We start from the raw sequence: 15,866 nt of genomic DNA, 5'->3' as shown, positions 1-15,866 counted from the left end.
ACAGGTTAGGAGGAGAAACTCATCAAAGCACAGACTCTAGTCATTGCTAATGAAAGCAGTGTTAACAGAGAGACCACAAGAGAAGCAGTGATGTCTGCCTGACTGACGGCTGTCCTGCATTCAACACCTACACAGTCTGCAGCCAGGCGTAATGAACGCTGAGTGCTGAGCTTTGGAGAGGGCACACAAACCCCCAAACAGAGCAAATTATCTTCTGAAATATCTCTCCAACAGCCGGGACTGTGTTTCCTACCAGCATTATGAGGATAGTCGGCATTTTCTCTGAACAGCAGAAATTAAATCTGAAGTGTACCTCAGACAATCCATTCCTCTTTGTTTTCACTGCTAAGCACAATTGCAACATTGTTGACTGTCTAAACACTCACCAGTGTTGAATTGTTGTTGTTTTTTTTTTTCACAATAAAAAATGGCATTAAAACTCTCCATGAAATACAGCAAAATAGTGTCTAAAGCAACACTGAGTTCAATCTTAGCTGTAATGGCAACATCAAAAACTGAAATTTGCAGGAATTAATGTGAGATTAGAGTGATTTTGTTCCTCATTAGAGCCTGGAGACAATTAAAGTCTGGAGACAATAGTAGGTTTATGGGTCAGACTGAACCAGAGCAGAGAAGCCCCATTCAGAGGAAGGAGGCACTGAACTATAGGAGCTTCTAGTCGCTCATCACAGTACAGCACCATGGATGCCAGAGTGTGGTCACATCACAGCCCCACTGCTGACTCTGGATGTTTGGAGACTTCAGTGTTGATTCCAAAGGGGGTCACATATTGTCTTTTATCTTTTACCACATATCTTTTGTTTATCACATATCTTTTGTTTCTCTCAGGAAAAAAAGAATCCATATTTCATATAATCTGCCTCATACCTGGATTTCCCAATGCCCATGGGTGGATGTGTACAAACATTGTGTGTATCTTCCATGATGTGAAACAGTGTCAACTTACATTATAATTCACATTAAAGAGTGTGAGACTCTATTGATTTTTTTCCTCAGATAAAACGGTCAACACGCACTAAAAACGACCCAGGTGGAATCTTGTACTCAGAGCTTCAGTTTCCAAGCTTCTGCTTCACAGATCAGCCCTCCACCGCAACTCCCTCTCTCAACTCCTTCAGACTAGCCAGCAGCAATTAGCAAACACCTGGTGGAGCTGCTCATCTACTGAGCTCATTATAGAAGCTACTTCTCAGTGCAACACTGGTAAAAACGTTGTTAAATAGGAGCCATGTTGTGATGACTTTCTGAAGTCGGAGTTCCAGAAAGAGCAGGAGTTTTAAGGAGACAGAGACCCAATTCCAAGACTTTAAATCGCAAAGTCAACTTTTCTTTAAGTCATATTTGACACAGCTTTAAAGAGGAGCAGCAGAAGCAAATGAGGTGGATTAGCAGAGATGCAAAAAGACAAATTGATGGTGTCATCCAGGACATGTTGTCATTGAATATCCTCTCTGCTGCCTGGATATTGAACTGTTAGCTTGTCATTACAGGCATCAGACTGTCAGTCAGCAACAGCATCTTCAGACAGAAGCTTCTTCAACAAGGGCGGAAACTTGTGCTAAGGGTTTCCAGGCTGGGGCCGTTGCTACCTCAGGATTGGCAAACAGCTGATCAACACCAGGGCCCAATATCTGTACTTTCAAAATAATTCACTGAAACTGAAAACATGTTCTAGAAGACCTTGCCATCTTAATAAATATTGGAGTATATTGATATTGTCATTGTTGCCACCACCTGTTTTGGAGGGGAACTGCTTGTTCCAAAGGTCTGCTGGTGAGCTCCATCCCCATGGCAACATCCAGTCACTGGAGGGATGGCAGCGCTGGTTGCCGGGGTCAAATTATGACAATATTTCATTTACTTTTAGGATAAACAGAGTATGTTTGAACTATGTTGAAATAACTGATAATGTTTCACTATACTTACAATGTGTTTTCAATTACTCTATTGAAGCAAGTGAACTTGGATAAGATTCTAGTTTATTAAGCTTTACTTGTAAGAAAAAATAGAATCCAGCAAATTACTAATTAGGCATTAATTTTATCTTGAAGCAGGAAGAAGCTAATGTAATATGGGTCATGTAGAATGAAAAGAATCCAAACTGTCCACCTCTCTGCTGCTTCCTTTTGCTAGAGCGAGAGCTAAGCTTCCACACGCCTCCTCTTCACTAAATAAAGAATCACAGATGTCATTTTATACAAATAATAGTATTGGAAACACTTCTTGACAATCCAACAAGTGTAAATAGCTAAACAGATTATTTTGATGTGAGCATGATTGCAGAATAATAACCCATCTTGGCGGAAGACACACTACATTGACTCTCCATTTCTTTGTTTAGTGGCAGAAGACAAACAATAATGAGATAAATGAAAGTTGTGCTCAGAATGTATTGTGGCTCTTTCTCTGTGAAGTTAAGCCATTACTTCAAAGCATGAGCACCTCACCAGAGACGAGACACAAAACTCATTTCAGATAGCATCAGGATGTGGCGCCCAGAACTGCTCCATAGACACTGAATGAGATGCGGCTCTCATAAAGTGTTTGTTTAAGTTGCTTCACCCAAATGAGCTTTTAATTATAGTAGTGCTTTCTGAAGTGAAGCAGAAAATGTGGCCCCATCTGCATAAAATCACCCTTGTTACTGCCAGTACCACAGTCAGCGTTTTCATCTCCCGCCGTTCCTTCTCTATTAAAGTCTACATCCCTGTAAGATCAATGATTAAAGGAGTAATTAACTTCTTCCACTGGTGGAAAGTTGTAATAAATATTCCATAAGATTAGATGTGGGTGGTAATGAGTCAATTTTTTTCAGATAAATGATCCAAAGTAGCTGCCCAAAGTATATTTAAAGGAATAGTTTTAATCCCCAAACCATTTCAATTTTTTAATAAGGAAGATTAAAAATGGACCAGCTTATGGTTACTTTTGGGTACATGTTTTCCACAGCTGTGATTTAGTGTGTCGTGTGTTTTGTTTATCGCTGTGTGCATTCATGCAGTGCTGAACAATAAATCGATAACAAAATATATTACGATGGACACATAATCAATACCAATAGGAAATACATCTGATAGAATATTCAATAATTTCACTGAACTTTGGTTTAGAACTGCTCAGCATTCTGGGAGATGTAGGCAGAGGAAAAGCTTCGGCCACTCAACCGGTTAAGCAAGGTGGTAACACTTTATTTGAAGGGGGGTGAATAAGACTGTCATGACACTTTCATAAACATGACATAACACCTGTCATGAACATGAATAAGCCTTCATGAATATTTATCACTGTTGTCACAAAGCGTCATTCGGTAAATTATGACACTTTTAATACAAAGTTGACATTATTCAAAATGTCTTTGTTATGACAACTTGACATTAACCAAGAAATCATTACTGTTTAAACTTTATCGTTAATAACATAAAGTTACCTAATTTTTAAAGTGCAATCAGTAATACTTTTATAACAAATTTATGTCAGTAATGATTTCTTGGTTAATGTCAAGTTGTCATAACAAAGACATTTTGAATAATGTCAACTTTGTATTAAAAGTGTCATAATTTACCGAATGACGCTTTATGACAACAGTCATAAATATTCATGAAGACTTATTCATATTCATGACAGGTGTTATGTCATGTTTATGACGGTGTCATGTCAGTCTTATTCACCCCCTTCAAATAAAGTGTTACCAGCAAGGTTGATGCCAAATGCTGACCCTCCTACTGGTTGGTTGTTTTTGACTGCGAGCTATTGGACTGCATGAAGAAGGCAGAGGAGATCCATTTTTTCACAGATTATCTGTCTTATATCCTACTGTCAGGACATGGTGACAATTGTAACAAATAAGTTTTGTTTTTTTTTTTTTTTTTTACCAAGGGCAATTTTACCTGTCAAAACAAATGTTTGACAGTTTGAATTGCTGTCAAACATTACGTAATTGTTTTTAAATTACGTAAGCCTCTTTTCAACTCTTGTTTTTCTGCCTGGTTTTTTCGTGTTTTGCAGGTGTCCTCCTGGTCACATGATCCATGTGAACGGCACCAAAAAGTCCTGTGTGTACACGCTATGCGCGACGCGGCCTTGTCACCGGGGAACCTGCGTGGCCCAGTCACCCTCTAAATTCACCTGTCACTGTCCAGAGGGCTACAGGGGGCGCCACTGTGAGACAACATTGGCTGTTTATAGGGAGGACGTGGGCCTGAGCTTCAGCTCGCTCTTTGCCATCTGTATCTGCTTCATGGCGTTGCTCGGTAAGTGTTGCTTCAATTGCATCTCATAGATTGAAGAACACCAGCTTATATTTATAACCCTGGATCTGACAGTGTTGTGGAGCAGATTGTAGCGAGGGCATTCTGGGTAAATACTACCAAAACAAATACTTGTGTTGTGGGAGAAATGGTCCTTTGCCAAACAAAAATGAAGAATCCTGCAACACCCAAAATCTCATACCACTCCATTTGTCTTCACATTTTGGGAAGAAGGAAGTTCCCTTCTTCAGATGTTTTTATGTTGTTTCCGTCAGTGGTTCTTGGTGCAGCGCCACCGCAGGTGAGGGGGCAGCGTGACAGGTTTAGTTTGGTTTCGTTAAGAGTCGTTCTGATGGGTTCTCTATCAGACCATATTTTAAAATAACTTTCCACTCTGCCTTTGTAACCTCAACATAAAGATTGTGGAGGAGAATCTTGAAGAAAAACATTCTATATTTATAAAAGTTGTATCATGTTTAATCTTTTGCTCTCTGATCTTTTCAGTACTGTTTGGCACCGAAAAGGTTAGAACACATTTTCCAACATTTCTAGATATATGCATACATGTCATCAAAGTTGCTAAATTAGTCCTCTTCATTTGAGAATTTGCTGTTCTTCGGTCATAAAATTGGTGAAATTTAGACAGTTTTACATCAAGAGGAACCGCTTCACATATCGCCGCTCTCTAATGGAAATTTCTGCAAAGGCTGAGGTACAAATGTTATGTTCATCGGATGTTTTTTTTCCCCCTGCCATACACATAAGGATAAAAAGCTGGTATGTTTCCAAATTCTCCTTAGTGTCTTGTAAACTAAAGTTGTTTACTTTGCTCTTACAGCTGTGGAGGTGTTAGTGACTGAATTTAAGGATGTTTTCCTGGTAAAAAGGTTCAAATTGTAGCCTAGGGCTTCACATTCAGCCGGAGAACCCAGCCTTGCACCTTTTGCATACAGAAAGTGTGAACATCTGAAAAACAAACAGAAAACAAGCTATCATTGAAAAAAAAGTGATTCAAAAATTTTTTTTGAGAAATATCTTGCTTTATGTTGACATGTGTTTACAGCTTTGATGCTACAGCTTATGTTGTTTTCAGCGAGTGTTGTATGGAAAAGGGCTAACTAAATGATTGACGTGTGCGTGCGTGTGTGTGCGCGTGTGTGTGTGTGTGTGTGTGTGTGTGTGTGTATTGTTTTTCTCCTGAAAGTATTCAACCTCCACGAAAAGATTAGCATCTCTTTGTAATAACCAAATGAAATATTACATGTCGCATCACAAAATTCAGTGTTTCACAACTTCTGCAGTCTGGGAATAATTCAGCATTCCTGAGGAATCTCAGTTCAGGCCTCCTGGCCAAAGGTCTCCGGTTCATTAATATTCTTAAACCTCTGGCCATTCTTAGTTTGAAGCTGGAGTAGCCACCGTTTCTCTTACAATGAAATGTCACTGTCAAGACTTTGAGCTATTTCAGGTGTTCTGTCTGAAACATACTCATAAACACTTGGTTGGATTGGTTGCATTAGGTGTGCCTGAAATCACACTTGATTTGTAAATGTTTATTATTTGCAGTAGAGTTGAATTTGGCCTGTTTAAACAGTCATTTATCTGTTTCAAGCATCGGAAAACTTTAGAATTTAAAATATTTTCAGATACAACTTTAGATGAATAATCATCAGCAGGAATATCAGTGTGTCCTTCATGGCAGGAAACCTCAGCTGTCTGATGAATGGCTGATATTTAAATGGCTGAAATTTACAAACAGATCCACAGATTAAGAAGCTGGTCAGAAATTTACAGCCAGATTGAGATTTTTTTTTCTGCTTGGTGTAATCCACAGTTGAGACTAAAATTATTCATAACCATGGAAGATTTTGGTTTAATCTCCTCATTTTTTATTTTTATCAACATGTTTCTTTTTATTGGAAGTAACACTTTCTGGAGTCGCAACTTGAATCCAATACAGAGGAAAGGAGGTGATGGCAAGGAGGCCTTTTAACCTCAAAATATTAATATTTGTTAATCAATTTGACAATAGAAACATGCAACAAGGTGGTCACCAACTTTAAGAAGCATTTAAATATGCTTTAATGCATTTTAAGAAATAATTTCAAGCATGTTTTTTTTTTAAGTCTGTTCCCTGTTTACATTGTGCATTATGTTTATGGCCGACAGCCGATATTTACCGATGGTGTAAATCACTGGTCCCCAAACTACGGCCCGCGGGCCACATCTGGCCAAATGTGGCCAGATGTGGCCCCCTGTGCTCAGGGGGCCACATTTGGTCTGGCCCCCTGAGCAGTACCAGAGACCATTTAGATTTTTTTTAATATACCGTATTTTCCGGACTATAAGCCGCTTATATGTGGATTTTTCTTCAACCACCAGGGGGCTCTTTAGCAGGAAGTGGATCATTGGAAGTCAAAATTGGAAATAAACGAAGAAAGCGCCCATTAAAACGGAATTAGGTTTTAATACGGAATTGAAATTTGAGAATGTTGCTGATCAGTTAAATAGCATTGAGGGAGAAAAGATTTTTCTTTTGTTTTTTAAATAATACTGGGATCATTATGAGAATTTGAGGTATAGTATATTAGGATCCAGTAAATGGCAGTAGTGCAACAATAATGGATGCAAGCTGCTGTTGAAATCTAAAGAAGAAGAAGAAGAAGAAGAAAGCGCCTACTTTCATTTAGCACATGCTAGTAGCACATGCTAGTAGCAGACACGAAGGATCAGCACTTTTACTGTTACAGTTACCGTTTGTAATCAGTTCTGTTAAATCTAAACTTGGCAACTTTTTCTTTTTCAGCCGTAATAAATGTGATATTCAGTTGACCTGTTATTACTCAAATGTTGGCTGTCCACCCCCTCTGCTGCTGCATAGTTGTGGAAAAACTGGAGCGGCAGAGATATCTGCATATGTGTATGTTTACTGTTTTTTGTTTTTTTTTGTTTTGTTTTTTTAACTTCGGGGTTGTGCCTTATAGTCCAGTGCGGCTCATAGTTTGCAAAATACGGACTATAATCCTTCCTGGATTTATTCTGTGAAGAACCCAGAGAGGGTTATTTGGTTATTATTTATTTCATAAATACTGTTATTATTTATTTCCTGACTTTTGTTCTGTGAAGAACCCAGAGAGAGTTATTTGATTGTGCTTTCTGGAAAACAATACATTTTTACATTTAGGCACTCCTGCAATCGTCACACTTTTTCTGTTACAAACTGACTCCGGCCCCCCACCAGAGAAGGGAAAAGTTATGTGGCCCTCACAGGAAAACGTTTGGAGATCCCTGGTGTAAATATTGCAATAACCTGTCGACTACACCACTATGATTGCTTCTCTGCTTCAGTTAAAAACCTCATCACTCTCACTGACACATGACCAAACAAATAACACATGGTCAACTCTCCCCTCTCAAAATGCATGTACAAATGGCAACAAGATGGAAATAACAATCAGATATTAATATCGGCCCAGTTTTACTCACAGGACGGATTCTGAAATGTTGAAAACGGCTAACATCGGCCAATACCGACGTTGATGCTAATATTTTGCGTATACTTAAATATGGCTTCCAAAAGATGAACTCTACAAATACAATGAAATTAGGTTTTAGCTCTTGGTTGATTAAATCAATTATTGTTTAAATTTATCTGATGTCCAAACTGTTTTATGGACCTTAAAAACAGACAGTTATCAAAAAAGCACAAAGTCAGAATTCCATGACACATTTTAATGTTTGACATGTAAAAAATAAGAGTGAGAATCAAAGGAAAAGCTGAAACTTCAGTCCAAAATCATGAGAGTTGGTCAACCTTGGTCAACTTGATAAGTTAATCAATTAGTTGTTAGCAGCTTGTTTTGCACACTGACAAGGAAAGGATGAGTCAGTTTGAGAATTTTCTTAGGTAGATCAGAAAATGCTTTATTAGAGTTTCATTTTGTGAAACAATAAATGTACAGAGGGTGTAGAAAGAATCCTGAAAGTAAAGCCAGTAGAAAATAAACCCACTGTAGTTGGAATGATGATGCAGCTCTGTCGTGTCTTAGTAAGGATACAGACAAGCTTGTGCTTTTTGCGAACACATCAGGTTTGGTAACATCGTTTTCTAAATCTTCTAAGAGAACTGCTGTCCTACCAGAACTTCTTGTCATTGACTTTCTGTAAAAGAATAAACAATCTGGATCTTTCGGAGTCTTCAACTCTGTTTTTGTACACCGAGAAACAGTGACAGTGTGTTTTAAGAAGGAATACATAATAGTCATTCTCAGGAGAGCAGGTAAGCCCACCAGGACGCAGTCTGTTCATATCGCCGAAGGACAAAAAAACATTTATTTTTTTCTTTTACATAATGCCTTCATGCATGCTGACACTCTACATTTTTCAAAACTGAACCTCAGACATTTTGAAAACTAAACGAGCCCTTGATGAGCACGAGCCACATTGAGATTCAAACGGTGCTGTGGCCACGCCCTGCAGGACACAAAGACATGCAGGCTAGAAGATGATTGGTGTTGTGAAGAAGCAATTCTCCAGTAAGAGACCAAACCTTGCATCTAATAATATTAACTCTGATGATGACACCACTTTATGCTGACAGAATTGACCTTGGCTACTTTGACCTCACTGCATCACAGTGAGGTCAGAGTCATCTTCTGTAATGTCTACAACAAACTTTTAAGAAAGACAGTCTTATTGCTGCTTTCCTAAAAAAAAAAAGACAAAAGACTTTGATATCACATTTAATATCACAGTGAGAAGAGCTAAACACTTTTCACGCATCCTGATCTTTAGTGAAGTTTCCAGGTTTCCAGGCTCCTTATATTCCTAAATGTTTAAAACTGCAGTTTAATGTATTTTTGGAGGGGAAGTAATGGATTTAATACTGATTTTTGGTAGTTGCCACATTTGTATACAGCCCCTCTCATTTGGGTAAATGAAGATACAGCAGTTGTTAAAGACATTTACTAATATACTCATTAAATAGCTAGCATGACTACAACTTATATTATATAGCCAAAAGTATTCAGACTTCAACTCTTTGGTTTCTACTGGCACTAACTTTTATGAGAGACTTGGCTGTTCTCTGTAGCTCATTGAATTTAAACGCAACACTAGCTGCGTTCCCATTAACCACAGAATTGTGCAAATATAAATTTAGAAAATAAATTTGCTATATGGAAACACTCCAACTTAGAAAAAAAAATGTTTTTCGATGAAAAGCAATGAAAACACTTTTACTGCATTGCACAAGTCACATGATCAACAGCAGGATGTTACTACTGGTGAAAACGATGNAAAANATAACANGAAGTANCAGGAGCACAAAGGTTTGTTTTTGTTTTTCAGACAATATGAGCTGGCTCCAGCAGAGCTCTCACAGCATCGCTGCAAAGGATTGGTTAACTCGGCATTCAGACTTATCTGCTGAGTGCCATTAACGCCTGTGTGTTCAGGCAGCAGTCTCATTACTTTAGGTGTTGTAGTGTTTCTACACAACGCATTAGCTGTGTGTTTCCGGATGTTTCTAATTATTTCTGAAATGTGTCAGATTGTTGCTTCAACTCTTTGAAGTGCAGTAAACTAAAGCAGTAGGTATTTAGGCTGTTGGAATAATGCTATCACACTTACACTAACAGGGGCCTGTAAACACACAACACTTAGAAGCAGTTGTAATAATTACTGCGTGATGCATTGCATTAGGTGCTAATAGGAAGCACAACCTTGAAGGGAAGGACAGCAAATCAATTGTTTTTTTTTTTCAGTGTATCAGGTAGAAGGGGTGCAGCTGGAACTGGATAGAATTTTGTCAAGTCATTTCTTGTTTAAAATTATGTTTTGCAAAGCAAGTAAAACTTTAGAAAGCAACAATTTTAACCTTTTTTAGATTTTGGATTCCTCACATAAAAACTTTATCAAACCACATTCAGTCATGCAGACGTTAGTTGACATTCTGCTGAAATTCTGCTCAGGTTTCATTGTTCCATAGATCTCTGAAAAACATGCAGATATGTGTTCTTAGTCTTTCAACGGTGATATAACTTGCAATGTTGCAACAATGGGTAAATAACTATTTAATGACTAATGTATTTAAAATTTTTAGACTGATTGGTGTTGTAATTGTGAGGGTCTGCATGCAGCAGACCTTTGAGGTGATTGTTATTGCCTCGAGAAATAAGAATATTTGCACAAATAAACAAAAGTGTTGACATTAAAAAGAACTGAAGGATGCAAATAGTTTCAGATGAGCAACAGGCCAGAGTCCACCACAGTGGACAGAGTCCAGCACCACCCTGAGACAGCGCAGGGTGTGGGTGGGTGGAACAAAAGGTCGTCACAAAATTTGGATATGCAACCAAAGCCTGTTTATTTTTCTAATATCCTTAAACATGTGCTTCCTTAACATAAGTTTCAACAGTATTAAGAAATTCAGCACGACTGGTAAGGGATTTAAAAAGGTCTCAAGATCATTTGAAATGGTGCAGAAAACAAAGTCTTAAGTGAAAGTGTGATGTTACGTGACACTGGAGTAACATCCAATCACAGACAGCAATGTTTTTGGTTTTAAAAATGATAAAAATAAAAACTTACAGCAATTTCAGAGGAAACACAGTTTTGCAATCTCGATGTTTCCATAAAATAAAAAATGAAATTAAAATCACATATGAAACTATAGAGGATGCAGTGCAGCAAACCAGATCTGAGCCGTAGCTGCATTTCTATTACAAATGTTCACAAATCTTTGTAGATATTCAGCTAATGTGGAAAAAACACAACTGCAAAATAAGAAATAGAAATCAAAACTACACGTGGATAACCTTGTTCATGCAGTGTCATTAAAAATAGTAATAGTAGTAGTAGCAGCATCTGTAGTTCTCTACCGTGTTCTGTTCCATGTCTGAGCCCAAAAGATGTTAGCATTTCATTTGAAAGAACCAAATATTTAATAGAGAATTCCTATTTTTTTCCACGACACCTGCTACATAGCCATTAACCATAAAATTGCACAAATTTGAATTACGAAAATTATTATTCATGTGCGATTTTAATGCCTTTTCTTATTTAATGGAAACTAAAGATTTACATACATTTGTAAGTGAAATACAGCTACTGTACATGCATTGCTATCCAAGTGGCCAGAAATCTGCATATGAACAGCTGGGTTGTGTATATATGAGGGAAGTTAAAAAGTTAAAGTACAAGGGGCCACAAACATGGATGAGTTGCTTGATGAAACATGGAACAATTAATTTAAAAATAGTTTATTAAGTACAAAGAAAAATGAAATGTTGCTGTCATAAAGTTTTTTCAACGGGTCATTTTAAATGACAGACAACGATGAGTAAATCCCAAATCACAGAACTATCAAGAGGTTGAATATGACGAGCAGGATGTGGTTGTAGATCATTTGTGCCATCAACCTATCTGCAGTAAACTGGTAAAACCATCACTGACCTCTCAGAAGAGGTGGCTCTGGCTCCGGCCGTGACTCTACATAAAGCCTCCAGGCCCCAGGACTGCTCATTTAGAAATGACAGTGTCACACTCAGCTAAGCAAAGGAATAAAAATAAGTGCAGGTCTGACAGAATCCCCAAAGGTTTACTGGCCTGGTGTCACTCCCATCCTTCACACAGTGACATTTTGCTGGTTGAAAATCATGGATTTTTTTTCAAAACAACTGACAGAAACAGGATTCACTGGTGACTTTTGGTCTGACAAACTTTAATTGTTGATTAGTTATAGAGCCAAGAAACAATCATTTTATGAGAAACTGTGAAACTGTGTTGTTTGTAAAACAGAATCTGTGCACATTCAGCTTTTCTGTAATTTATCGGTTCCTATTATTATCCACAGTGTGATTATTAATTTCCTCCATTCCACTGGTAAACTGTTTGATTCCTAACAATATGAAATAGTTTCCATTAATTGATCATTTTATTACCGTTTCCCACCAAAGCCTATTGGAGGGCAGTTGGTTCACTATCACCTCTTTCTATAACATGTTGATCTTATTTCTGTTGCCATACTTTATATCTTTATATAAATCTTTCTTTATATACATTTGAAAGAATATTTTTGGCCATTTGTAGGACATGTTGGTTTTATGTGTTTTTTTAAATTATTGTAGGTGTGTTACAAGAGCAAGTTGACATTGACCGCTCCATTCTGGGTGAAACCCAACACACGGGACGCAATACCAACAACAGCAAGAAAAGATGAACATTGCACAGCTTTCCTGTGTTGTGACTCAAGCCCACATGTCCACATCTACATGTACAAGCACAAAATTTCACATGTTGAATGTCATTGGTGATTGACTGGAGCAGGACTAGCAATCGCCACCTCATTGTGCAAACTCCATAGAAAATGAATGGAGCAGCTCCCATGTGTCTTTAAGCGCAAATTTATCTCCAGTTGAGTGGATGATGTTGGTTTTTGCCATTGGCTGACTTCAGTTGCCAGCCTATACGAGGGTGGGTGTATTCTATGCAGAAAAATCTGAAAACTTTTAAGCATGTCTCTACAGGAGTTATGGTTGTAGAGAGCCACATACAGTGTGAGGACAAAGCCACTGCTGAGAGCCATAAACTGACCCCAGAAATGTCACACTCTTTGATATGTTTGATTGTAATATAGCAGGATCCCCAAACCACCCGTTGTATTTATATTTTTATAAACCTTAAATTTCATTCAGAAACTGTGTTGTTTTTTTGTGCCAGTATAGTGGAATTTAATAAAGTGGTCGATCATAGTACCATCAAAGTCTTTGACTCTTTCACAGATTTGATTCATGCATTCAAATTAAGCACTCCATAGGTTCTATTGTATTTCTTCTTGAAAGAAATTCCTCAGTTCCACATACAGCATCTGAAATCTGCATGAATTCTTGGAGTGCTGCTGTGTATTTAAGGAGTCTTACTCCTGGTGTGTTGGTAGCTGTTTGCGCTTAATGATTGGATTGTGGTGTATCAGCCGTTCATACAAAATCCTTTGAACACCTTTAAGAATCATATTCTGAAGTTTCATAGACCTGCATTTGACAAGGCCAGTGTTCCATGACTAGAACCCAGAAATGGACTGAAGATAAAGCTGTTTTCTTGATATTTAAGCTTTCATAGCAAGAAGGTCAGAAAGCAGCAGCAGAAATTTTGTAGCTGCTAAACTTCTGCACCAGCCTCACTTCCTCCCCTGGAGGCGGATGAACTTGGAACACACTAGTATCTAGTTTGCCTGTATTAAAATCCTATTTTTTTGTCTTTGCCTGACTGACTGTATTTGTCTGTTAAATATTCATCTTCCTGTACCTTTAGCTCCGTAAAATCTATTCCTAAAGGAGAAACTTGCCTTGGGCACAGTCACACAGAGAGAATTGCCGCTGACAGGCTCCCTCTGTTTAATTGAGGACGCTGCAACAGAAGAGCTGAATCAAGACGGAGACAGAGAACAGTGGAAGAGATCAGAGCGCTACAAAAATACAACAGGACAATGAAAATCACCAAAGAAAAACAAAAGAGAACTGACGAGATTATGCAGCAGAGGTGGTACACAACATTCTTTTTCTTTTTCTTTTTTTTTCATTAGAAAAAAGGAAACCAAGAGCTGCGTAGTTCTGAGGAGGATGGTGAAAGTGAGCACAGCTTCTGGCAATGTCTGCGCGTCTCATTGGTATTTCAGAGTGCAACTCCTTCACACCCTGGAACTAGTCAGACACAGTTCAAATGATCATTTCTCTCTCTCTCTCTCTCTCTCTCTCTCTGTTTCTCTCTTTCTCTCTCTTTTCACCTTTATTCCACAGCTCTCCCTTGCAATTTAGCTTCAGGCTCGTATTAAATGCGACATCCAACCTTGATCCTGTTGAAGCTCAGTTCTGTTTTAAGTGTTAATTACTTGATTTGTAGGCGTATAAGGTGCTGTTTACTCAAACCTGCAGAAATTGAGATCAATGCTCCAGGGGCTCCTGTAGTAATTTCAATCGGTGGAGCATTCCTTGCTCGATTGGTCAAGCATACCTCTCTCTGAAATTTAAGTAGCAGCAAGAGACTTTTTTTTTCTTTTTTTTTTTTAAAGAACACCATCAAAAATGTCTTTTGCCAACATCATGTGTTTGAATCGGCGCAGCAGAGGAAGGGCAGTAGCTCTTAAATAAGACAATTCCAAAGAAAAATGACGTGGTTTTCAACGTTTTGGTCTGATTTACATTTGCATTCAGAGTTCTCGAGTTAATACTTTCTAGAGTCACTTTTTGTTAAAGTTACACCTGCAAACTTCCCAGGTTATGTCTGCATTAGATATCCCCATAAAAGAATGACACATTTTCCATGTGTCTTTGCAAATTATCTTAAAATTCATTGGATGAATTTTGTAAGCAAACGATGTTGTTGCGCAATACCCCCCTCCCCTCTTCTCTCTCTCTCTACTTCCCCTTCTGAGAGGAGGGAGATGTGCTTCCCAGCTCTCTAACGGGTCCGAGAAGCCTCTAACTCCTGAGTATTACTCCAGATGAGAATATAGAGGACATTCTGTTTAAGCTGGGTGCGAGAAAGACTAGCCTGGTTTCTAACGACCTCTGCCTCCAGATGTCCCACCCTTTTTCACCCTGTAAACTAGCCAGATCGAGCAGCCCGCAATCAGCTAGTTTCACAGAGCACACCTGTTAACGGTTGCTCTTTCTCTTTATTACAACTTGCACTTGTTACTGAACCAGGTATGTTTTAGTGACTCGGGAGAGTCCCAAGGGTGTTGTTTTGGCTAAAAGCAACCTATAAAACATTTTCCACTTTTTCCTCCCAGAATCAAACTTCATAGCTATTTTACAACCATCAAAGAACTTTAAGGTGACTCATTAATTGAATGTCCACAACATCTTTTAGATTTTCTTGATGCTAATTTATTTTATTAGTAAGGCAGTTTTGCAAGGGTCAGTACAGCTTAAATCAGTAACAGAAATAATCAAATAAGTAAAATCAATAATCTAGCCTATCTTTCCCTAATGCTGACACTGTGAACTAAAAAAGGGAAACTTTGAGAGAGACGGACGGAGTTTGGCATTTTGAACCCCAGAACTGGCCTGATGATGAAAAAGGTGTTGCAGCAGCAGGAGGCTCCCAGTACAGGAAGAGTACTGAGTCAGAGCGGCAGATCTCGGGCCTCAGGGTGACTTCCTCATGCGCGTAGCGGTCCTCAGCTCCTTGTCTTGCAACTCTGTAGCTCCTTTCTCCTCGTCTCACGATCTTTCTGGTCCATGGAGATGTAGATGAGCTGGTCTCATGGAAGGAAGGCACCAGTTCTTCCTCTTTGCCTTTGTTCTTTGTCTTTATCTTCCTCTTTGCCTTTGTTCTTTGCCTTTGTCTTTATCTTCATCTTTGCCTTGGTCTTTGGGGTCTCGAACCCAGCTGATGAGAGAAATGCAATTTGAAGCCACATGTTGCGGGGCTAACGGGTTGGTCCCCATGTGCAGGACAGTCTTCGGCTCTGTGTCTCCGGCTCTTCTTCAGCTGCAGAGTTCTTTGTCCATCTCGATCTTGGCTCGAAGATCCAAGATCCAACCAGAGACTCCTCTTTTGCACTCACCTTATAAAGGGTTTATCCACCCTTTT

General features: G+C 38.6%; 1 protein-coding gene across 2 annotated transcripts in view; it reads left to right on the top strand.

Moving 5' to 3' along the window:
* LOC106946002 (neural-cadherin-like) overlaps positions 1-15,866 on the top strand; it is a 123,548-nt gene that overhangs the window by 77,062 nt on the left and 30,620 nt on the right. For both annotated transcript variants that reach the window (XR_001424668.1, XM_015030045.1), the window contains exon 11: positions 4,027-4,271. Coding sequence is in view for 1 of the 2 variants with exons in the window: in XM_015030045.1 (XP_014885531.1) it covers positions 4,027-4,271 (245 nt within the window). In the remaining variant the exon portion in view is untranslated. The remainder of the gene's footprint in view (positions 1-4,026; positions 4,272-15,866) is intronic.

The sequence above is a fragment of the Poecilia latipinna genome, unplaced genomic scaffold (assembly GCF_001443285.1).
Source record: "Poecilia latipinna isolate Pla-1442-1.1 unplaced genomic scaffold, P_latipinna-1.0 Scaffold170, whole genome shotgun sequence".
NCBI lineage: Eukaryota > Metazoa > Chordata > Actinopteri > Cyprinodontiformes > Poeciliidae > Poecilia > Poecilia latipinna.
The sequence above is the reverse complement of the archived record's forward strand: the minus strand, read 5'-3'. Positions and strand labels throughout refer to the sequence as shown.